Genomic DNA, 25,962 nt, shown 5'->3' with positions numbered 1-25,962 from the left:
GAATACTCTGTGATCAAGTCCCATGGAGTCACAAAGAGTTGGATATAACTGAACAACAATAAAAAGTGGAGGGAAGGAAATGCATTTCTCTATCACTGGATGCTGTAAGTGCTTTGCCACTATTATTTCATTAGATCCTCTCTGTAAAGTAGTTACCCACATTTTATTGTCCTCATTTTACAATTAAGGAAACCGAGACAGAGGATAAGTGACTTGTCCAAGGTCACACAGATAATAAATATCTCATGCCATGTTTGAACTCATGTTTTCCTGATTCCAGGCCTAGCACTTTATTCACTTTGTCATCCAGCTGTCTAGCTGGTGCAATAAAATAAAATAAAGGCATCAGTAAAAATGCCTAAGCACTCAAATGATACAATGTATAGAGTGCTAAACTTGAAGCCAGGCAGATCTGAGTTCAAATCTTACCTTAGACACTTCTTATATGTGACAAAACTGTGGGAAAATTATTTAATCTCTCCTAGTCTGTTTCTTGGTCTCTCAGATGGGGGATAATAACAGCTTTTACCTCCTAGGGTTTTTGTGAAGAACAAATGAGATGACATATTTAAAGCACTATGAAGATCTTAAAGAATTATATAAATGCCAGTTATTATTGAGAAAAAATAAAGAAAACATTATCTGGATATTTGGGTCTGAATCCTAGTTCTGAATTCTCTGAAAAAATAGGGAGAACAATGAATGAATTATTTCATGGCTGTTATGAAGAGAGTGCCTACAAAATTTTAAAGTTCTATAAAAATGTGAAGGGTTATTTTTAGTAATAAATAATAAAATGAAATAAATACAAAGAGAGAGAAGGCTCAAGGCCTTTCTGTCTTGTTTCATCAAAGAAGGAAGCTCATTTGTTGTCTGTGTTGTCAGGGTGATAGCAGAGGCCTGGAAGGAACAATTCCTCTAACTTGACCTCTCATTTCTCAGGAGTCCAAAAGTCTTCTTGTCCTATTGTCTTTCCTTCCATTTCCACATCAGTACAGAAAGGTGAAAAATCTCCTGGCTTCTCTAGGGAGCACACATGATCAGGCTCAGGAATGAAGTTGAACATTCTCATAACTGCCTATGTCATCTTCCTGTGTCTCTTGTGTAGCCTCAGTCATCCTGTTTCTCTCCTGCAGAGGTTGTTCTGCTTTCACTTCACTGTACACAACAGAGAAATCCTGAGAGAAAAAGTACATGGATGAAGGCGCATGAAAGAAAGAGGGAGAGTGAGAGGGAGAAGAAAAGGGAGATGAAGGAGAAGAGGAGGGGAAGGGAGAGAGGGAGGGGGAAAGGAGAGAGAAATTCTGAAAGATGGATGAAGGTTTAGGAGGGAGAAGGAGAGAAAAGAGAGTGGGAGAGGAGAGAAGAATGTGAAGGAAGGGAAGGGAAGGAAAAAGAAGAGAAAGAGAAGAGAAAAGGAGGGGAGAAAAGAGGAGAGGAGAGGAGAGTAGGGAATGAAGGGGAAGGGAAGAGAAAAGAAAATAACAGGGGGAAACCAAAAGGAAGGGGTTGTAGTAACAAAGAGGATCTGAGGGAATTGATTGACTCACCTGGGTGGATGATAGCATTGATGTGAAGTCAACTGTGGGGGAAAGCAAGCATTTAGCTTTAGGCAATGACTCTATTTAAAGTTCACCCCACCCCAAATTGTAAACCCTAGAACTCTGAATCATCTGTTCATTTCTGTCTTTACAAAGTTTTAGATAAGCTGAATTGAAAAGTCAATTAGTCCAAGCTATATTTGAATAGGAGTCCTTTCTATAAACTCCTAATGGTTGTTCATCAAACCTTTGCTTGAAAACTTCTAATAACAGTTCAATTCAATTTGACATTCATTGAAGTGAACCTTTTTGAAAGCACCTTTGGGGAAAAAAGGGAATCATGTACTTTTGTGAAAAGTGAATTTTATTGCTCCAGAAAAGGCAGAGGAAGAGGTAGTGATGGATGGGGTATGTCCAAACAATAGAGCAACAAGAGTGTGTGTGTATGTGTGTGTGTGTGTGTGTAGAAGGAATGGAGCAATGAAATAATTCTCAGACAAGTCAAAGAATTCTTGGACAAAGACAGGTGGATATAGTGGAGGAGTTCCTGCACAAAATCAAGTTACCAGATCAAGTATCCTAGGGCTGGATTTCTTAGCCTTTAATCTATCATGGACCCCTTGGGCAGAATCTGGTGAAGTCTATGGACCCTTTCTCAGAATATTTTTTTAATTTTTAATTTTTCAAAATACACACAAAGATAGTTTTCAACATTCACCCTTGCAAAATCTTGTGTTCCAATCCCCGACCCCTCTCTATACCTTCCCTTTTCCTAGACAGCAAGTAATTCAATATAGGTTAAATATATGCAATTCCAGAAAGATGTTTTTAAATGGGTAAAATACAACACCCAAGCTTACAAAGGAAACCAATCATATTGAAAGAACTTATCAAAATATATTAACAATTTCATAGACAACCTGTAATCTAGCCATGAACTTTTGGGAGTTGACAGATCCTAAGTTAAGAGGATTCTTGTCCTAGAGAGAAGAGGAAATGGCACAGTGCTAAATGCTTTACAAATAAATCATTTGATCCTTAAGGCAGCAGAGGTGGAAACTGAGGCAGACAGAGGTTGACTTGTTCAGGGTCCCATAGCTAGTAAGTATCCCTCGGGGAACACTTCCTTGGCTTATTGACATAACTCATTGTTTTTTCAGTTCAGGAAGAAAAGGAAAACAATGAAACAGTGACTAAGCAGTCCAGAATATGATATATCATTTGTTCTCTAAACACTGAAAGATCCAGATTGTTAGCTGACAAATATCACTTTTAGCTCTGATAAGAACTAACTGCATGACTTTGGATAGATCATCTGATCTTGCTCTTAGTTTTCCAAATGATTTGAGTAGATGCCCGGTAAGGTCTCTTCTAGGTCTAGCATTCTCTAGTTTTGTGATTTATTTGATTGTTTCCTAGGCCACAATTAAGGTGCTAATATGGAGTAAAAAAAAAAGCACCAAAATTCCCTTGACTTCATGGTGCCCAACCAAGCAATTTTGGGGTGTTCCTTTTTGTACTGTGATAAAAAGAAGCCCACCTTTCCTGTCTATTACCTTGTTACCTTATTTACCTGTCACCTTATTATGTGACCTTAGTACTTGATCTAATTTGCTTCAGCCAAAAAAATGAGGTGAGATTTCTTAAACTTATTCTACACATCATTTCTTTTCACTTGAGAAATTTTATTTGACTCCAGATATGTAGGCAAATAAAATAAGTATACAAATCTAATATTTACTAATAATAAGTCATAATTTTGTGATTCCCACATTTAATTATGTGACCTCATATGGGGTTATAACACATAGTTTAAGAAACTTTGATCTAGATGACCTCTAAGGTCCCATGCAGCTGTAAATCTCTTTTCCCCTATACAGAGTACTGGTCCTAAGAGGCTCTAAAAGTCCTGTTCCAATCTGAACTTTTGTTAATTGCCAACTACTATTTGATCATAGATTAGTAATAAACTTGGAATGGAAACAGAATTTGGGAAAAAAAAAAACCCTGAATTTCCTTCTCATCTCTCTCAGCCTTCAACTCTTACCCACTGGAGATGTTTTCTTTTTAATCCACTTTATTTTATTTTAATTAAGGGAATGATTTAGCAACACATAGCTCAGAAAGCTAAGGGACTAGTTTAGCCAAAGATTAAGTAAAGGGAGAACCCCTTTAGGGCAAAACTGCCATTCATCTGCAAGACATTTTCCTCATTGTCCTGGTCATTTTGTCACAGGTTAATAACAACAAGAATATATCGTGCAGCCAATCCACCAGTTCATAAATATATGTATCAATTAGTTGACAAGCATTTGTTAAGCATCTACAATCCATCAAGAATTGTGCCAAAAGCTGAGGATGCAAAGATTAAAAAAATATTGTCTTAAAGAGAACACATGGGCAGTTCTGCTGAGCAAGTTTTCAGAAGAGGATGGCCAAGAAAGTCTGGCACCATGTTGAGTGAGCTAACCTAATTTGGAACGGACCTCATACAACAGGACAGTATACAACTCAATATAAGAACCAGTTCCTATTATCTCACCTGCATCTTCTTTTTTTTGCTGTGAATTCCAGACCTCAGAATATACTATGTCACTGATGACAGGATTCACTGCAAGTTCTTGGTCTGCAAAGACTGGGTTGTGTGTTCTAGACTGTTGGTCTGTGTCTGCAGGTGCTGAGCCAGAAATGAGAATAGAACCTTATAAGCAGGATCAGATGGATGTGTCAGAAGTTAAAAATTTATATTTACTACATTATAGCAGAAGATGAAATCCTCTCACACACCAACCCTGATTCCTTTTTCCAACAATCTCTTTCATCTCAGGCATGTTATTGGGCATTCTAGAAAAATTCCATGTTTATTGAAATGTAGCACAAACAGTATTGGTTTTGTTATCAAAATCCTCAGTTCAGATGCTAGAATTGATATTTATCAGCTATATGGCTATGGGCAAAATTTGGAAATTTAGATCTTTAAAATTTGCCCTTTAATAAACTTATTTGTAAAATGGGAGGATTACACTCTATAAATCATAAAGTTCATTTAGAAAACCTTTCAGCTCTACATTCTCTAAAAAGCCATATTATTCACTTTATATTAGGGTTGTGAGCTCACATAAGAATATTTCACAATTATATGATAATATAAAGAGATACCCAAGGGATCTATGATCCACAAAAGGTTAGATGAATGTAATATCTGCTTCCTACTGGCTGAGAGGCTGATTAAACCACTTTCTCACAAAAGCCATGGGAAACAGGTTTAAAAAGGTTTGATCATCCAATCTTTTAGATAAGGAACCTAAAGTGCTAGGTACTTATGACTTATTATTGAAATCATCATAAAGTAATAATGACATTAATATAGTGCTTTAAGGTTAAAATTACTTTATATAAATTATGTCTTTTTATTCTTATAACTCTGTGAGGTAGATATTATAGACAGAGATAAACCCATTTTACAGAGAAGAAAACCGAAACTCAGAGTGACTAACTAATTTGCCCATGGTCACATAGCTAGCAAGTCAGAAGTAGAATTCAAATTTAGATCTCTTGCCTGGTTCCAAGTGTATCCTTCTTTCCATTAAATCTGTTTGCCTCACAAAGCTATACTCAAGAAGTCTTGTTCTCTGAGGCTCAGCAAAATCTAGGATAGATGGTAGGCTAAACTGATAAGATAATTTATGTTTCCTTCTCCTCCTCCTAATTGCCTGGCCTCAGATCTGAAACCCTTATTTAATGAGGAGGTTGTTACCATTGACATATGTTGGTTCCAGCTCCACTTCAGTAGGATTTTGGAATCCTGGGATGGCAAGGTTCCTGTAAAATATACACATACAACATATTTACTGGCATAGTAACCACACTAATTATACATTAATGACATCATCAAAGAGAGAAGCCTGCAGGAAATGGTGTGATAACACTGAGTTTTAGGGAAATCAATAACTAGAAAGGGAAGAAAAAGTTGGTGTTTTTCATGGGGTTTTAATGTGCATGAATCTGTGCATAGGTAGAAAAGCACATTAAGGAATAGGATGGACCAATGATAACTAAAACTAGGGAAGCAGGGCAGGAAGCCTGGGGACAGAGCCAGAGGGTGATGGTCATTTAGTCACAAAGTACTAATTTATCCTACTGACATGGTGGCCACTCTAGTTGACCATTTCAGGTAATGTCATCCTTGTCCCCCTTGTGTCCCCTACCTCTTTTTTCCTCTCCTCTCCTTTCCTCTCTTCTTTTATTCTCCCCTCCCCTTCCTCTTCACTTCTCCTTCTCTTCTCCTCCTCCCACTCTCTCCTTTTTTTCCTCCCTCCTCTACTTGAAAGGCATACATTAATACTTAGGTTTGTAATATAAAAATCTAGTTAGGTGAGTGTAGTATCTTCCCCTAATGACCAAGATGCTCCTATTCCAAGATTTAATTAACTTAATTAACTTTTTAATTATGGAAATCAACGACATATCAATGCTAGGTATATATAGAATGGTTAATGCATATTTGGTGAGTGACTTTTCTTTATGTATCCCAAAGCATACAGGGCAGAAAGGTGGTGCAGTAGATAAAGCACTTGTCCTGGAATCAGAAAGATTCATCTTGCTGAGTTCAAATCTGGTCTCGGATATTTCCTAAGTGTGTGACCTTGGGCAAGGTCACTTAATCCTATTTCCCTCAGTTTCCTCATCTGTAGAATGAGCTGGAGAAGAAAATAGAAAATCACTCCAGTATTTTTGCCAAGGAAACCCTAAATGGGATCATGAAGAGTTGTACAAGATTAAAACAACTGAACAACAACAAATCTCAAAGTGTGTGAAATCAGGAAATGTATAAGTATGTTCTCAGGGATAAATGGCATTTTCCTGCTCCTGGATTGTGGGCTTCTTAGCAGATGACAAGAAGTCAGCCACTGAAAGGACTAAGAACTTGCCTGGAGAGTCCAGGAGCAAAATTTTCTCCTGCAAAGAAAGGAAAAATTAATGTCAATTAATCAGAAAATATTGTTTCAGTCATTAAATATAACTCAGACACTGTTCTAGATATTGGCAATGCAAAGACAAAATGGCGAGTACAAATGTCTTGCCCTCATGAAGCTTGCATTGTATTGGGGAATGTCAGGAGAGAATATGCAGCATTGTAGGAATCTTACACAAAATATGGAAATGGACGCCTATGTCCTTTTTTGTGCCAGGTTAAAACAAGATAACACACTGTAAGAAAAAGGCATGATTTTCACTTGCTAGACTCTTGGAATTTGAATGAAGCCCTTAGACGTGATTGTGGACTTCACTATTATATCCTAAGATGTTAACAGTTCTGACAGACCCAAATTCACATTGAACAAAGTTGCAAGCACTCATCTTCCATAAAGTTCTGTGCTAAGCCCAACCAGGAAATACAGAAGTGCTCAAGGAGCTTGGGAAGTTATTGCATCATGGGTTTATAGATTTAGTTTTGGAAGGAAGCATGGAAGCCAAGTAGACCAGTTTCCTGGTTTTACAGATGAGTAAAACACTGGTCTTGGAATCAAGAAGATGAGCCAGAATCCTGCTACAGATACAGAAGGAGCTATATGGTTTCATACAAATCACTTACCCTTTGTCTGTAAAGTGGAGGCACCTATTATGAAATGAGATTATATAGATACATACATATACATATATGTATATATATATAACCCTTTGAAATCCTTAAACTCATATATAAATACCATTTATTTATGCTATTTATTAATAATAATAATAATAATAATTATGATGGCAAAGTTGATAGAGTCATGCATCTGGAGTTATTAAAAAAAAACCTAAGTTTAAATCCAGCTGCAGATACCTCCTAGTGCTGTTATTTAACTTCCTAGCAAGTTATATAACCTCTGTTTGCCTCAGTTTTCTCATCTGCAAAATGGGAATAAATAATGATAACACTGATCTCCCAGGATGGTTGTGAAGATCATATGAGATAATAATTGGTAAAATACTTAGCGCAGGACTTTGCACATGGTAAATCCTTTTTGAATGTTAGCTATCATCAGTCATCATCATCATCATCATCATCATCATCATCATCATCATCATCATCTGACTTGTGCTAGGTCATATAACTAGGCACACAAGCAACATCTTATTGTGCTTATTAAAGCACTTGTCCTTTAACCTTAGAACTGAGGCCCCTTTCTATATATTTTCCTAGTTCTGTTGTAAAGGCTATACCCAAGAAGTGCCTAGGATATTTCTCCTGAATCTATGTTGTTTCTCCTTAGTGAGATATTAAATTCTCTTCAAAGATTAACTCTTTGTTAAGCTAAGAACTCCTCTAACTGTAGATATCATCCCAGTCCCTTTATTGTAACATTTTAAATGATTGGTTCATAGCCAGTTCTCACATCTAGGCTGTAAATCAGAAGAACTATATCTTTGGCTAGTGAAAGAACTGGCATGTGTGAACTCTGAACCACTCTCAGTGATCTTTGAAAGATCTGGAGAATGGGAGGACAACAACATTGGGTTGGAGAGGGGCAACTATTTAAAAAAAAAGGGAGGAATGTTTGAAAATAAATAACCAGGGACCCTAATCTTTATTCCTGGCAAAATTCTAGAATATATTATATAATATATTCTATATCTTTTACAGATTATATTCTATATAAAATATTTCATAGATTCTATAGAGTATATTTTACAATATATTACTGGAAATCTAAAGAAAAAAACAGAGATTGCACACTGAATGAGGTGGTATAGAAGAAGTTTATTTCCTTTTATGATGTGGCTAACTGATTTGTAGAAGGCAAGAATGCTATTGTTACTATTTTTAGTGAATTCACCAAAGCATCTGACATCCATGAGATAGCTAATTAGTACAATGGTTCTGGGTTTAGCAAACCTGAGTGGACTTGAATTTAAATGTGGTCTCAGTTACTTGCTAGTTGTGGGACCCTGGGTAAATTACTTAATTTTTTTAAACCTCAGTTTTCTCATCTGTAAAAATGGGGATAACAATAATACTTCTCCATAAGGATATTGTGAGGATCAAATGAGATTTTATATAAAAATACATGTATAATGATTATATATATGTATATATATACACACACACAAATACAAATTATATATATGCCTCTGTATATACATACATACTATATATATATATGATTCTATGTGCATATATACATAAACAAATTATATATATGTGTGTTTCTGTATATATACATATACACATTATATATATATATATAATCTTGGGGCAGTAGGTAGCTCAATGAATAAAGCACTAGGCTTGGAATTAGGAAGATTTATTTTAGATACTTATTGTCTGTGTGATTCTGGCTAAGTTACTTAACCCTTTTTGCTTCAGTTTTAGCATGTTCCAGTATCTTTGCCAAGAAAACCCCAAATAGGGTCACAGGAAGTAGGATACAATTGAATAGTAACATCAATCTAATCTGTCTAAATAGGGATGTAGGTATATATACACATCCATATCTACACATAAATTTATAAATCTTAAAGTACCATACTAAAATGTTATTGTTTTTATTATTAGCTATGATTATGCTATTATTGTGGATGTCATACAGAAATATGGGTTAGCTAGTATAATAATTAAGAACTTTTGTTATAAAACCCTAAATGCAAATCAGATGTTTTTAAGTGAGACTGAATAGGAGAAAGGGCCAAAGAAAAAGATAACAGAGAAGTCTAAGATTGAATCTAATCCATGAATAATAAGAGTTTCAGTTCTGAGTCTGATTAAATGGTGATTTTCAAAATATGTGACAGAACAAAACTGGTATTTGACTTGGAGTATTCACATCTAATGCTCCCTAAACTTGTCCTCTTTTCCTTATTCTATTTCTTTCTTTAGCAAGCCCAGAGAACATATGTATGTTCTCCACAGATTGTCATTCACCAGAAAAGGAGGTAATAAATGTTGATTATCCTCTTGTTGGGACAGGGATACAGATTTTGGTCACTTAAGACTGGATTTAGGAACTGTGACTGGAATTTTGGTGCTTTTTATTCCATTGTTTTCAGTCATGTCTGACTTTTCATGATATCATTTGGGATTTTCTTGGCAAAGATAATAGAATGATTTGCCATTTCCTTCTCCAGTCCATTTTTAGATGAGGACACTGAGGCAAACAAGATTAAGTGATTTGCCTGGGGTCACATAGTATCTGAAGCCAGATTTCAACTCAGGAAGATGAGTTTTTCTGACTTCCTATGTAGCACTTTATCTACTGCATCACTTTGCTGTCCCTAGGTGCTATTTCTACCAAGGATGCTTTTCTTCCCTGATTCATGTAAGCTTCATGTAAGGTCATGTAAGGTCAAGAGCAAGGGAATCCTTGCCTCAGAGCGGAGATTTGTGGGGAAATGACACAAGAGATCTTGAGGTATTATTGGATACTCAGAGATTCAGGGCTCACATAAGACCAGCTCTATATGCTAGATTCTGAGTTGAAGGGTTTAGGGAGAATATAGGTCAAAAGCTTCCAATGTCTAGTTTCCTAGGGAGAAGGATGAAAGAACCATCTCATAGCATGTTCTTAAACTGAGAAATGAAGTATACACCCACTAACAGAGAGGTCAATCAACAAACATTTATTAAGCACTTATTAAGCAATATGCTAAGGGGAAATAGGTGTTTAATAAAAAAAAGATTATTGATTAATTGATTTCTAGGCACACTGTGTTAAGCCCTGGGGGAAAAAATGAAAAAAGAAAGAAAGAAAAAAGACCCTGTCCTTAAAGATCTCACATTCTAATAGTGGAGACAACTACTTACTTATGAGATAACAGAATAGATGGAAAGTAATATCACAGGGGAAAGTACTGGTAGTGGACAGAACCAGGAAGGTGGGGCTTAAGCTGGGTTCTGAAGGAAGCTGGGATCCTAAGGCAAAAAGGTGAGGAGGGATAATTTTCCAGACCTGGGAAATTACAGAGGCTTGAGGATGGAATGTCATGTTTGAAGAACAGCAATTAGGTGAGAACAGTTGGATCACAGATTTTGTGGAGGAGAATAAAGTATAAGAAGACTGGGAAGGTAGAAAGAAATCGAGTTGGGAAGAGGCTTAAATGCCAGATATATACTTTTTATTTGATGTTTAAAATGATAGGGAGACTTTGAAGTTTATTGAGAAGATAATTGCTGAGAACACACCTGTGGGATAGGGGCTAGGAACCAACCAATGGAAACAAGCCAACAGAATGGAGACATAGGGACACAGTGAACAAGTTGGCAAGTTTTCACAGGACTCATCCGACCTAGGATAAACACTCTGCATAGTTAACAGATTCATATACTATCAGAATTTGAAGGGATCTCAGAAGCCATAATAATAATTAACATTTGTATAACAATTTAAAGCTTCAAAAACACTTTTTAAACACCTCATTTTACCCAAAGATAAAATTTTTATCCAAAGAATTTTACTATCCCCATTTATAGATGAGGAAACTGAGTCAGGCAGAAGTTACATGATTTGTTCAGAGTCACATAACTAGTAACTGTCCAAGTTTGGATTGGAACTCAGATCTTTGCCATTTTGGGACCACTACTCTATCCACTACTCCATCTAGTCCAATTTATACCTGGGTAAGAATTCTCTCTCCAAAATATCTAACAAATACTCATCTAACCTCTCCTCAAAGAGTTAAAGTGATTTGAAGAGGTGGGGACAGTATTTTTATTTGAATTTCCAGTACTTAGCACCATATCTGTCATATAATAAGGTTTTTTTTTTTTTTTGTTATTGTTGTTGTTATTGTTGTTTTGCTGAGGCAATTGGGGTTAAGTGACTTGCTCAGGGTTACACAGCTAGGAAGTGTTAAGTGTCTGAGGCCAGATTTGAGCTGAGATCCTTCTGACTTCAGGGCTCTATCCACTATGCCACCTATAGTAAGTTTTTAACAAACTTTTATTGACTTTGACTGTTGAAGGGGAACTCAAACTTCCTATTCTACTTTTGGCCAATTATAATTTTTTAGGAAATTTTCTTTATAAAAAGTGGGAATCTGTGTATTTGCATTTTCTATGCAATCTTCTTCCTTCTGCTCCTTGAGACCAATCAGTTTTTTTTTTTTTGATTGATTGATTGGTGAAAATGTGGAGGGGAATAAAGGAGAATTATATTGTAGCTAACCATAAGGACATTTGTTTAAGCTCATATGATCTTCATAAACCCATAGGGTGGCCCATGTATTTAAAAAAAAATAGAAAAAACCCAAAATCTGAATTTCCAATGAGTTCAAGGCCTAGATGATAAGGTTCGGCTGTTTTCATATATTAAAAAATCAGGGGGCAGCAAGGTGGCACATTGGATAGAGAGAACATGGGTTCTGAAGTTAGGAACAACTTAGTCAAAATGTGACCTCAGACATGTTACCCTTAGCAAGTCACTTAGCCCCAATTGTCTTCTAAAAACAAGCAAAAAAAAAGTCAAATAAATGTCATTTCTGCTGGTATGATAGAGCCAATTCTTAATGAGAGGTATGGTTAAATTTTTAGTGTGAACATTAATATTTCAGAAATCTACAAACATAAATCAGGGCTTAATTTATTGTTTTGTTCATTGTCTGGACAAAAATGTTGGAGATATAGATTAAATTTAAAAGTATATTTTGTATACACATTTTAATTTTTTATTTTTCAGAGATCTGGCTAAACATTTACTAGCATACCTCTGGTCTGGTCTATTTTTCATTTGGTGCTGCACTAATTGTTCAGTGAAGTCTGAAGCATCAAGGTGATAGTCTGGGCATGAGGCAGAATGGGCTCAGACATTCTGTAAATGTTATGGAACAGGGCCTACAAACCTGATCTTCTTCGGGATCTGAAGTATAGCAGAAGAGCAACACCAATGAGACCCAGGAATCCAAGCAGGCCCAAGCTGAGTCCTCCAGCAAACAGGCCCCTTTGCTTCCCTTTAGGGGTTAAGAAAGGAGAGTATGGCATGAGACGAGGATGGGAAAACAGACCTAACCATTACTGAACCAATAATCCTGGTGGCTCAGAAAATGGGAAGATGGACCAAAGAGGAGGGGACAAGGGAGGATTTTTGAATTAGGCTTAGATTTTAAAAGATAGATACCCGCTTTAGCTCATATACAGGAATACAGAAAATATTCCTTTTGTCTTTGAGCAGCTGAGTCCTGAAATTGAGTTTGAGAATTGGTGACTGTGAAGCCAGGGATGGAATGTAATCAATTATACTATTATACCATCCTCAGCAGTATTTGTATTTTTGCCCAATGTTCAGTAAAGTGATTGCCTCACATGAGGAATAGGGTTCTTGGGATTTAGAGAGAAGAGACTCAGCCAGTTGTTGAGCCATCCCTCCCCCAATATCTACCTAGTGATATCACCCAGGATGATACTGATCCCCAAGGACTCAACCTTACACCTTCCCAAATGAAACAATGTTCCATGATCTGGTATCATGAGAAATGGCCCCATTCTTTTGGGAAGATATCAGATGTTCATCTTTAAGATGCCAGGTCCAGTCTTCCTTAGATACCTGGGAGAGAAAGTTCCACTCCTTCACTGAGCTGGGGACCGATGCCATTGTCAGCCTCACAAGAGTAGATCCCAGAATCCTCAGCTTTTAGAGAGAGGTTGAGAAATGCAGCTTCTCCTAAGTGGGTCCAAACACTCCCCAGGATTATACCCTGGTGAAAAAACTGATAGAAGATTGGACTGGTGCCTGTCTCAGCTTCACAGTGAAGCTCCGCCAAGTGCTGTCCAGGGGCTTGAGACTTGATTTCACTGATAGTCAGAAGAGGACGGGACACTGGAACTGAGGGAGAGATTGGAAATCAATATGTAAGTTTTGGAAAATGAGTCCTTTATTTCAATAACTTCTATCAGGAACAAGTCCATATATATAGGGCGTTACTTTAAATATATATATATATATATATATATTTATTTATATTTATAGTAACACTTTTTCCTACATTGCCCAAATTTCCTCCCTGTATCCTTCCCCCTCACAGAGAGCCATCTTATATAACAAAGAATATATATATATATATATATATGTATATATATATACACACACACACATATATATGTGCATATATATATATATATATTCACACACACACACAAAATCTTTCTAGTTTTTCATCTCTGATGTAGTAGTAGTAACAATAGCAGTAGTAGTAGCAGAAGCAGCAGCAGTAGGTAGTTGAAGTGGGATAGTAGTAGTAGTAGTAGCAGCAGCAGCAGCAATAGTAATAATAATAGTAGTAGTAATATTAACAGCAGTAATAGTAGTGAGAATAATAGTAGTAGTAATAGCAGCAGCAGCAATAATGAGAGTGGCAGCAGCAGTGGTAGTGGTAGAGGTAATGATGATAGTACTAGTAGTAGTGGTAGTGGTGGTGATAGTGGTATAGTACCTGTTTTGGTAATAATATCTACCCCTCAGTTTTGTTGTTAGGTTTAACAGAGATAGTGCATATAAAGCACCATAGAAATGTCATCTATTATTAGAGGCCACCTTTCTACTCCTTTTAAAATTGAAGTGACAGACACAGAGAAAGGCAGCTTGATGAAGAAGTGACATAGCCAGGACCTGAGCCTATGTTCCTACTCTCAGTCCAGCATTCTCTCAGTGATGCTGTGCTAGTCCTCATTGTGTAACAAGATATTCTGGGGGCAGAATAATGGGGGGAAAGTGTACCAATTGGAAAGAAGTCCAGTTATTCAAGTCATCATTCAGTGATTAGAAGAAGGAATAAAGTCACCAAGTCAGTTTGTTTGCTAGAAACAGGAGAAACAAAAGTGATTTGTTCTATAGATAGTTTGGGATGACAACTTTGTTAGAAGCAGGAATAGAAGCCTGAAAGAAAGAGACTTATTTGTGTGGGGAGAACAGGAGAGCCTCAGCCTGGACTATAGCTAAGAGTCATAAGACAAGAAAGGAGCAAGAAGAGATTTCTTGGGGAATCATGGAGAGAAGAATTGGGGCTGGGAATGGGAAAGGTTTGTAAGGTTGGTCAGAGGTATTTAGAATGAAGGGATTCCTTCTTAAGATTCATTATCTAAGCTAGAATCTATTTTACCTGTTGTATAGTCCTAAGTTCCAGTTCCCATTCTGCCACTAATCAGCTGGGAGACCTTAGATAAGTTACTTGATTCCTCTGAAACGCAATTATTTTTCCCCAAAAATTCAAAGATTGCAGATTAAATTATCTCTAAAATCCCCTTTAGGTCTAATAATCCGTGGATCTTTATAAGCAAATGTAGTGCTAAACCAACATTGTTAAAATCAGTTTATTAAAATAATTTCCTGAGGGTTTTTGTTTTGTTGTGGTAGTGGTGTTGGGTGGTGATGGTGGTTGTTTTCTTGTTTTTACAGATTTGACCATATACACTGGTACATTCAAATAAAGATAGCATTTGGGAAGCTTTTCTAGGTGAATACTTGAAGGAAAGAATCTCGTCTCTTCAGAGTAAAGAAATTAAAGATGAGGATTTCTCTTTACCACCATATGTCATTTCCTTTCAATGAATTGTAGAAAGCTGCAGGCCTGGTCTTTCTGATTCAAAGCCCAAAATCTAATCCCATATACTGGCTTCCCATATATGAAGGATATACAAACAAAATAAGAAAAGTGTTTGAAATGGGGAAAGTTAATTCTTTTGTGGCATTTTGACTTAATGAGCTAGTTCCTATTCAAAGCTTATTATAGGTCACTCTAGTTGTCAACTTGACTACCATTAAGGTACATTAATCTTTGGAAGTCAGTTTATTATTGTTGTAAGCACAGTGGTCTTATAGGGTTATAGGGGCGTGGTGCATACCAGGCACTGGGGACAGAGAAAAGTCATTATTAAGGCTGGTGTTTGTGACAAGGTACATAAAAGCAGTAGAAGAACTAAACACTGACTGATCAGTATCAGAAAACTAGCAAGATTAGAGAACTACATATTAAAATAGCCTTGACATACCTTTTTATACCTACCAGACTGGCTTAAATGATAGAAGGGAAAAGGGACAAATATTGATGGGGATGTGGAAAAATGGAGACATTAATTCACTGTTGGAGAAATTATGAACTGATTCAGCCATTTTGGAGAACAATCTGGAATTATGCCAAAAGAGTTATTAAACTATCTATGCCCTTTGATCCATCAATACTACTACTTAGTCAATTTCTGAGGATCATTAAGGGGAAAGGAAAAGAAAGTTTATGTTCTAAAATATTTATAGCAGCTCTCTTTGTGGCAGTAAAGTATTGAAATTTTTGAGTATGGCCATCAATTTAGAATTGACTAAACAAGTTGTGGTGTATGATTATGATGAAATATTACTGTGTTATAAAAATGATAAACTCAATGATATTAGAAAAACATGAAAGACTTGCATAAAATAATGAAGAGTGAAATGAAAAGAACCAAGAGAACATTGTATACAATAACAGCATTATTGTTTAAGAACTTTCATTGAATAAGTTTTTTTGACTATTGCACCCAAATTAACCATAAAGGATATATGAAGAATGATGTTATCTGAATTCAGAGTAAGAACTGATAAGTAGAGCTATATAAAGAATAATTATATATATATGTGTGTGTTATATGTGTATATATATATATATATATATATATATATATATATACACACACACACACAAATATGCACACACATATCTATTTGTGTCTAATGGTAGCCATCTCTAGATTGCATGGAGGGAAGAAAAAATAAATTTACATGATAATTTTACTGTATATTTGAAAGCAATAGCAAATTGTACATAGCAGATTTACAATTTCATATGCGATCATCTTTTTAGTCGTACTGTGTAATAGTAATGCTTGTTTTATTCCATAAGTTACAAACAAAACAAAAAAGGAAATTAGCAAGATCTTAGCATGCTTTAGAAGCAGCATAGTTTCTAATAACCATTTTGAATATGTCTATTAAATTAACCTCAGACACACTAACTGTGTGACCCTGGGCATGTCATTTATTCCTTTTTGCCTCAGTTTCCTCATCTGTGAAATTAATTGGAGAAGGCAGTATTTCTGCCAAGAAAACCCCATATGGGATCATGAAGAGTCAGATGCAGCTGAAAACAACTGGGTGAAAACTGAGCAAAAGCAACAAATCACTGGCTTTGTTGAATTGTTATTACACTGACTGCTATGAGGGGACCTGTAAGAAATAAGAGCAGTGTCTGAGTTCCTAAGGTCTCAGCCCCTTAGGGAAGGGCAGAGAAGTCCAGAAGCCTATTATGATACCATCCCACCCCACCAGAGGACAGCCTGGATCCCATAAGAGAAATACTCAATATTGGAAATGTGCTATCTGCCATGCATGTGGCTCCCCTCTGGGAAGGGTCAACATACCTTTGACTGATAGCATCAACACCTGACTAGATTGTACAGATATGCCATTGTCGGCCTCACAGAAGTAATTCCCAGAATGCTGTTTGGTCAGGGATAGGTTAAAGGATGCTGCATCTCCAAAAGAAGCTGAGCTGTTTTTCATGATTTTGCCCTCATGATAAAATCGATATAAGATTGGGGATGATCCTCTCTGGACATCACATCGAAGCTCCACAATCTTCCCCACAAACATTTGTGTCTTAGGGATGCTGAAAGTGAGGAGAGGAGGAGACACTGGAACTGAGAAAAAGATAAGGATAAGAGTCAGGCAAACCCAAAGATCCCAGTTTTTGGAATAAGAATGCATTATTTGATAAAAATTGCTGGGAAAATTGGAAATTAGTATGGCAGAAACTAGGCATTGACCCACACTTAACACTGTACACCAAGATAAGGTCAAAATGGGTTCATGACCTAGGCATAAAGAATGAAATTATAAATAAATTGGAAGAGCATAGGATAGTATACCTCTCAGACCTGTGGAAGAGGGAGGAATTTATGACCAAAGAAGAACTAGAGATCACTATTGACCACAAAATAGAAAATTTTGATTATATCATATTGAAAAGGTTTTGTATAAACAAAACAAATGCAGACAAGATTAGAAGGGAAACAATAAACTGGGAAAACATTTTTACAGTCAAAGGTTCTGATAAAGGCCTCATTTCCAAAATATATAGAGAATTGACTCTAATTTATAAGACATCAAGCCATTCTTCAATTGATAAATGGTCAAAGGATATGAACAGACAATTCTCAGACGAAGAAATTGAAACTATTTCTAGCCATATGAAAATATGCTCCAAATCATTATTAATCAGAGAAATGAAAATTAAGACAACTATGAGATACCACTACACACCTGTCAGATTGGCTAGAATGACAGGGAAAGATAATGTGGAATGTTGGAGGGGATGTGGGAAAACAGGGACATTGATATATTGTTGGAGGAATTATGAACATATTCAGCCATTCTGGAGAGCAATTTGGAACTATGCTCAAAAAGTTATCAAACTGTGCATACCCTTTGATCCAGCAGTGTTTCTACTGGGCTTATATCCCAAAGAGATACTAAAGAAGGGAAAGGGACCTGTATGTGCCAAAATGTTTGTGGCAGTCCTATTTGTAGTGGCTAGAAGCTAGAAAATGAATGGATGCCCATCAATTGGAGAATGGTTGAGTAAATTATGGTATATGAATGTTATGGAATATTATTGTTCTGTAAGAAATGACCAGCAGGATGAATACACAGAGGACTAGCAAGACTTACATGAACTGATGCTAAGTGAAATGAGCAGAACTAGGAAATCATTATATACTTCAACAACGATATTGTATGAGGATGTATTCTGATGAAAGTAGATCTCTTCGATAAAGAGATCTAATTCATTTTCAATTGATCAAGGATGGACAGAAGCGGCTACACCCAAAGAAAGAACACTGGGAAATGAATATAAACTGCTTGCATTTTTTGTTTTTCTTCCCGGGTTATTTCTACCTTCTGAATCCAATTCTCCCTGTGCAGCAAGAGAACTGTTTGGTTCTGCACACATATATTGTATCTAGGATATACTGTCACCTATTTAACATGTAAAGGACTGCTTGCCATCTGGGGGAGGGGGTGGAGGGAAGGAGGGGAAAAATCGGAACAGAAGTGAGTGCAAGGGATAATGCTGTAAAAAATTACCCTGGCATGGGTTCTGTCAATAAAAAAAATATTTAAAATAAATAATAATAAAGAAATAAATTCAAAAAGAAAAACAAAAGGATAAGAGTCAGGGTGAGCTTCTGCTGCTGTGGCTCATGACCCTAGGCATCTGGGGTAGGGAAAGAGTACTCTCATCAATCCTGATTCCTATTTTTTTTTGTTCTGCATCTAGCTCCCTCAGAGGTTTTTCTCCAAAATCTAAGAAGAGAATGTCTAAATATTAATCACCTTGACATCAGCTCAGAGCCTTTCTTAATCTTCATCTTACTATTTGGTCACCGTCCCTGCCACCCCCATGATCCTTCTTTGCCCCATATGTCCTGTCCTTCCATAACAAATTACAATTTGTTAGGAAGAACTGATACCACTAAATAAGTATTTATTTTCCCTCCAAAGCTCTACTTTTCGTAAAACCATTGGACACCATTCCATATACTACTGATTCATCTCTGAATGGAACTCTAAAAAATAATTAAAATACATTAGTTGAAAAGTAATAGCATGGTATGTAATTAACAGTAAGAGCCCTAGCATTGGCACTGGGATACCTGGTTCAAATCTCAGTGCCAATATTTATTCTCTTGTATTGTATTTACTCTGCTCCTCTAAGTCTTGATTTCCTCATCTTTAAAATAAAGTCTACAAACAATTTGTCAATAAAGATAACATTTTACTTCTATTACAGAGCTAGAGTGAGGAAACTATGTTGCAAACCTCAGAATATAATGTAAGCATATATTATTATTAAGGAGCAGAAGAAAGGGATGTTAATACTTACTTTTTATAGAGATGCTCACTAGTCTACTATGTAGAGGACTATTGGTATTGTCAGCTGTACAGTAATATTTCCCAGCTTCACTCTCTCTAACAGCCAGTATTTTAAACTCTGCTTCTAGCAACCGCTCAGTTTTCTTCTTCAGGACTGTTCTCGTGCCTTTCTTGTACCACGAGAATGTGATGTCACCTGTGCCCTCAGCTACTGAACAGAGGAGAACCAGTGTTTGCCCTTCTGTCACTTGCCCTCCAGGGGGTTGGATCTCCATATGGATTCCTGAGACAGGGATTCCTGAGTGAAAGTGAAGTAACAAATAAGGAGCCTGATCCTGATAGACTTCAGGTTTAGGGAAGTTGTGAAGGGTGAGGCTAATGGTAGCTACTTGCATAATCATAAAATAAATGACGTTTGAATTTAAGTTATTGAAAACAGATCATTATAGGCACTGATTTTAGAATGTAGGTCAAGAGTTTTAAAAAATCAAAGGAAAACCAGTCTGCTCTGGATATAATAGCAATGAATTTGAAATCAGAATATGTGGGTGAAAATCCTAGCTTTGCAATTTCACACACACATGTACATGGGTCAAGTCCCTTTTCCAATCTGGTACTTGATTTCCCTATCTGTAAAATGAGAGGAGTAAACTAGATAATTCCCAGGACCCCTTAAAAATTCTAAATTATGAAACACAAACCTTTTTTTTTTTTTTTTTTTACCCCGGAGAATATATATTTCTGACTCATGATCTTTTAAACTTTATCTAGTTTAACAGAGTTCCATTTCAGGACCTTAATTCTTTCTTCCTGACCACTTTCCCAACCTCTAGCAACAGAGGAGCAGACTAATTCTTGGTCAGCTTTGGGGCATTTCCCTGAAAGTCCTGATGGGCAGCTTATTCTGTTTTAAAGGGATATGGAAGAACAATAGTAAATGTAAACAAAGTTCATTTGTTTTTAAAACTCCATCTTCTTATGATTTACTATATGAAAGGACAACAGAAACCTAGGCTATCTGGAGATAGGAAGGCAAATGCTTCCTGCAGCTTTTTTTTCCCAAAGAATCTCTTCATTTTCACTTCACTCCTAGTTCATCAACTGATAGGAAGCCCATCTCTCTAAGAGAGCTGTTTACATTGTCACAGGGATAATGTGATGAGTTATAAGGGCAACTAAATGGTCCAGTGGGTAGATTGTAGGACTTGGAGTCAGGAAGATTTGTGTTCAAATCTGGCCTTAGACACTTACTGACTGTGTGACCCTGGACAAGTCACTTGACTTCTGTTTGCCTCTGTTTGAGTTCATCTGTAAAAAAGGAATAAGAATAGCATCTGCCTCCCATGGTGGTTGAGTGGATCAACTGAGATAATATTTGTAACTTAGCAGAGTGTCTGATATACAATAAGTACAATATAAAGATTAGTTATTATTATGATTAATGGAAGTAGTACAAAAAAAGTCTCAAAATGCATGATGTAATTTACTCAGCCTCCCTCGTATTAACCCTAGACCTATTAGATATTTTTCAAATACATACTCTTCACTTTGATCCTAACTGAAAAGCTCTTCTTCCAGACTTCTGATGTCATTGTTTTTGCCTCACAAAAATAAAATCCAGAGTCTTCCTTCCAGATGTTGGTGAGCTGGAGTTTTGAGGTTCCTGTCCATCCTGACAAGTTGATAATGCTATTTCTGAAGAAGGAGAAATGCAACTGGGTATTTGCTTTCTCTGGAGGGAACTGGGTCTCACAGCTCAGAGTCACAGTGGTCCCCTCTAAGGGCTCTAAAGTTGTACTTTTCAGTATGGGAAGTGAAAACAACTCTAGAAAGAAAAGATAAGATAATGTTCAGGAAAGTGCACTTCAGAAATTCTGAGGAAACAAGATTTGGATTTTTAGCAAAACTAATGGCAAATCCAATATTAGAAAAAAGGCACACTTCTTTTGGTACATTTTCCCTTCTTATTTTCTTCCATCCAATTAACATTTAACCTGATCGCCAGTGAGTCAATTCTGTGCTGACCCAGAATTCCAATCATTGGTAAGCTCATGAGATCCAAAAATTACCCGTCTCACCCTCTGCCAATCCATCCCTCTCACGCTCTCATAGATTCTGTGCCAACCCATCCCTATGGGGCTGAAAATCTTTACCTTGGACTTGGATTGCTACTGGTTTAGCTTTTATTTTGCTTGATATCCCCCAAAATGTTGGCTTCTTTGCAGTACAGTGATACTTGTCATTATTACTTAATCTTGCTTTGGGGATAGAAAAATTTGTGTCTTTAAAAGAGTCTTTTAAAAAACTTTTAAGAGTTTTTCCATTCTTATAGTATGTTACATCAGTAAGTTTTGTTTCCTTCTTTCTCCGGCATCTTAAACCCAGTGTGTCTCCTTCATACACAGGATATGGGGTCTGTAGAATGAGCTCATCTGTATGAGACAGAAGGAGACATCAGTCACTTAGTCTATCCATGATTACTTTCCCTTTGGTCTTTCGATTTTTTTTATCCCCAACAATGGCTTGAGGATCTGTAATTGCCCCAGTTTTTAAAAATGTCTTCCATATTTCCCATAAGACTCAGACTTCTTCCTTCTCCAGGTTGTAGTGATTGCTCTCTATTCCAAACACATGCAGAACCATCTGTGTAGTGATTTAAAATCTGAGAGCTACCTGGTTCTCTAAATATAGGAACTGATTGCATAGCTTTAGAGATGGCTAAAACCTTAGGAGCCATCTAGTTCAACACCCTTAGATCTTAGATGAGGAAAATGAGCCTTTGAGAAGCTAGAATTTGTATAAGATCACACTAACAGTGACAGAGATGACATTTGAACCCAGCACCTCTTACGCTAGAGCTTCATCTACTGAATCAGACTGAAAGGGAAAAAAAAAAAACTCAGAGAATAATAGAACCAAAGATATTAGTATTCAATCCCAAACCTAAAATACTGGAGGATCAAAACCTAGTTCAATTCTGCCCTCATTTCTATTTAGGTCCACTTCCACTTCCATTCTGGAGTGAATTTATTTTAAAAAAAATTCTCTCTAAGCTCACCTTCCTATAAAACTTTGTCATTCAGGAGCTGCCATGCCTATGGAGCTGAGCCTTAGTCTCTTTCTCTCTATATGCACACACACTCAGACACATAAATATACACACAAACATATACACATACAAAGTTACTGCTAGGGGGATAGAAAGAAAGGGAGAACAATCTTGCTCGACTCATACCATATCAAAAACTGAAAAAATTTAGTTGTTTTAATTGTATTTGACTCTTTGCAACAACATTTGGTGCTTTCTTGTCAAAGAAACTGGAGTGGTTTGCAATTTTCTTCTGCAATTCATTTGATAGATGAAAAAACCGAGGCAAACAGGGTTAAGTGGTTTTGGTTAGGGTCACATAGTTAATAAGTATTTGAGGCCAAATTAGAATTCAGGAAGATGAATGGCACTAGATCCACTGCTCTACCTAACTTCTACATATGCATATACTCAGAATACACACACACACACACACACACACACACACACACACACACACACAAACATATATCCACATTGACATATATGTATATAGCAACACATACATACATATATATATATAGTATATGACACACCTTTCTTAGCACACCTTTCTTAACTACTTACTATGTTTTAGACACTGAGGATATATAGAAAGGCAAAAACATAATTTCTGCCTTCAGGGAGCTGACATATTAAAGGAGGAAATGATGTGGAAACAAGAATGTTCACCCATAGCAGAATCAAGGTAAATGGGAGATGATCTCAGAGGGAAGGCACTAACAATGGGAAGATGGAAGGCTGGGATGGAGGATTAGGAAAGATACATACTACTTAACATGATGCCTGATGTATAGGAGGCATTTAATAAATGCTATTTGACTGGCTTGAGAGATCAATTGACATGTGTTCCCAACATCTAAAACAGAATAATATAAAACCATTGGATTTGGAGTCAATGAACCTCTATTCACATTCTAGCTCTGCCTTAATAAGTATCTGACTTTGGATGACTCCTTGAGCTGTTTCCTCAATTGTAAAACGAATAAGATGGATTAGATGGTCTTTGGGGGCCCCATTCAATTCTAAATTTTTCAGGATAGAGAAATCTGTGTCTTATTTGAAATTAGCAAGAGTTCTTCCATTCCTATGTGTCACTTCAATAAATTTCCTTCCTTCCTTTCTCTGGAATTTTTAGAATCAGTCTCTTTCAAATATAGGAAATGGGGTCTATCGGATCAGCTTGTCTATATGATGGGATGAAATCCTAGCCTTCCCACATAGACAAGTCACTCTTCTATATAGTTGATCTCTAAGACCTCTGTTGATCTCTAAGACCTCTTTCAAGTTCAAATGGCTGATATCATGTGTAGGATCCAGTTCCAGTTAATAGGATGAGTGTGAATATGAAATGAAAATACACAGCCAGGTAGGATGTGTCTAAGCAGTCCATTAGGAGATTTGAGAGCCAGAGTTAATATACTTTTTAAGCTAGTGCTACATTAACACCAGAATTAAGCTACATTACCACCAGATGTCTCCAGGTGACATTATGTACATTTCAGGGTTAATGTATATACCATACTTCGACATTTCAGTTTGACATTAACTTTAAATAGTAACTAGCAGTAACAATAAGAGTTATAAATAGCAGTAACTAGCAGTAACAATGTACCTATGATAAGAGTTGTAAATAGTACAGTTTGTGATGCCCTGTTTCTGTTACATGCATTCTTCACCAAGATTATACTAAATTTATCTCCAGGATGTCTTTCACTATTGTTACATGGATACTGTGAACCAGTGCTTTGAACTGCATGCCTTTACAGAGAGCAGCTCTCAAGTAATACCTGAACTGGACTCTCTTCTGTACATGGACTTATTCAATACTGACCCTCTACACTAATGTCTTTCTGGCTCAACAGTTTAACTCCAACTTTGTGGTTAAATGTTTCAAGCAGATTTGGAGCAATAAATTCATAATTTTATTTCCTAGAAAAAGGAGGCTGCTTTGCAGGATCTATCTATGATAATTTGTGCTTGTTGTTATAAAGGGGAAAAAAACTGTCCCATTCTAAAAGAATCATTTCATGACACTACTAGAGAAATGAAGGTCCAATATAGTATGTAATTATGCTAATTCTCATATATTAATCAAGAAATGAATCCCATACCATAGCTCTATAATACTTAGGGTAATGTCTTGTAATTAGTGCACAAAGATTCTTATTTTTTTCTATGCCTGCTTGTTTAAACTAGAAGACCAAACTATTACCCTACAACCAACTAGAAGTGAATACTAATATCCTAAAGGCCAAAGCAGGGGATGGAGAAGAAGATAGATGCTTGGCTGACCAGGTATCAGGATAGTCCTGAAAATAGGGATATGCTATTATTGTCCTATAAAATTTCTAATTGCTCCCCAATTCCCTGTCCAGGAAACATTAACATGCAAAACTTAGAGGCAATAAAGATTTACTCCTCAGCCCAAAGTAAGACTGAAATGAAGAACCTGAGCTCTTAGAGGAACTGAAACCAATTTTTAAAGATGAAATTAATAAGTATCTATTGGTATTTGCTATTTCTATATTACCTACATTTAAAGAATTTAAAAAGAAGAAAAAACAAATTCAGCAAAATTAATCAACATGTTGAAAAACTTTGGTGTTATAGGCTAATATTTCATATTGAACAATTCTAATTTCTACAAAGAGATTTGGGGGATCCAAGTTTTTTCCTTGGATACAGGATTACTGAGGGGTGAATCCTGGATCCTGCATTGGTACTGTCCAGAATTTTGAACACTAATGCTGCTATGGGTTTCTTCAAGTAGTTTCTGGTTGAAGTACCATTGTGTTTTCCCTGTTACATAGGAGTGAAATCCATTGCATTTTAGAAGCACTGTTTCCCCTTCGAAGTAAGTAGTCCATGGGGGTGTGAGGAAAATCACTGGCTTCAGTGTAGCTGATGTGAAGAAGGAAAAAAAGGGTCAAAGTTGAAAGAACTCACAACTACAGCCATAATAGCTAATATACAAAATACAAAAAGATGATTGTCTCTTTATCTCAATGTATTTTGGGTTCATAAAGGGAATCCCTATGCTATCCCTTTCCTTTCCCTCACACAGTCCTCCAGATGTTCCTGCTTTTCAAAGACTGTCCCCAGCCTCCAGATATCAGCTCACCAATTGGGAGAAGTCTGTCCATGTATTTCAAACAATGAAAGAACATTTAAGAAAGGACATCCATAGAACTGTCTTAGGATCTCAGAAAGGAAAAAGGCTAAATTAGTTCTTTTTTTTCTTAATGTTTTATTTTTTCCCCATGACATGAAAAACAATTTTAACAATTTTTTGTCTTCAAATTTTGAGTTTCAAATTCTCTTCTTTCTTTCCCTCCTTCCTCATTGAAAAGACAAGTAATTTGACATAGATTATATGTGTGTTTTCTTATAAAACACATTTCCATGTAAAACATTCTGTAAAAGCAAACATAGATAAAAAAACCCAAGGAAA

General features: G+C 36.4%; 1 protein-coding gene across 1 annotated transcript in view; it reads right to left on the bottom strand.

The window, feature by feature from the left end:
* Positions 1-595: 595 nt before the first annotated feature.
* The window catches only part of FCRL3 (Fc receptor like 3), a 31,706-nt gene continuing 6,339 nt past the window's right edge, over positions 596-25,962 (bottom strand). Inside the window, 13 exon segments of the mRNA XM_051993750.1 lie at positions 596-1,178; positions 1,551-1,582; positions 4,084-4,242; positions 5,299-5,363; positions 6,473-6,500; positions 12,363-12,470; positions 13,064-13,342; positions 16,906-17,184; positions 19,431-19,718; positions 20,961-21,245; positions 21,574-21,852; positions 22,265-22,272; positions 25,157-25,412. Of these exon segments, the coding sequence (XP_051849710.1) occupies positions 1,047-1,178; positions 1,551-1,582; positions 4,084-4,242; positions 5,299-5,363; positions 6,473-6,500; positions 12,363-12,470; positions 13,064-13,342; positions 16,906-17,184; positions 19,431-19,718; positions 20,961-21,245; positions 21,574-21,852; positions 22,265-22,272; positions 25,157-25,412 (2,198 nt within the window). The 3' untranslated portion in view covers positions 596-1,046.

This window comes from Antechinus flavipes, chromosome 4 (genome assembly GCF_016432865.1).
Source record: "Antechinus flavipes isolate AdamAnt ecotype Samford, QLD, Australia chromosome 4, AdamAnt_v2, whole genome shotgun sequence".
NCBI lineage: Eukaryota > Metazoa > Chordata > Mammalia > Dasyuromorphia > Dasyuridae > Antechinus > Antechinus flavipes.
Note: the sequence above shows the minus strand (reverse complement) of the source record. Positions and strands in the feature narration are given on the sequence as shown.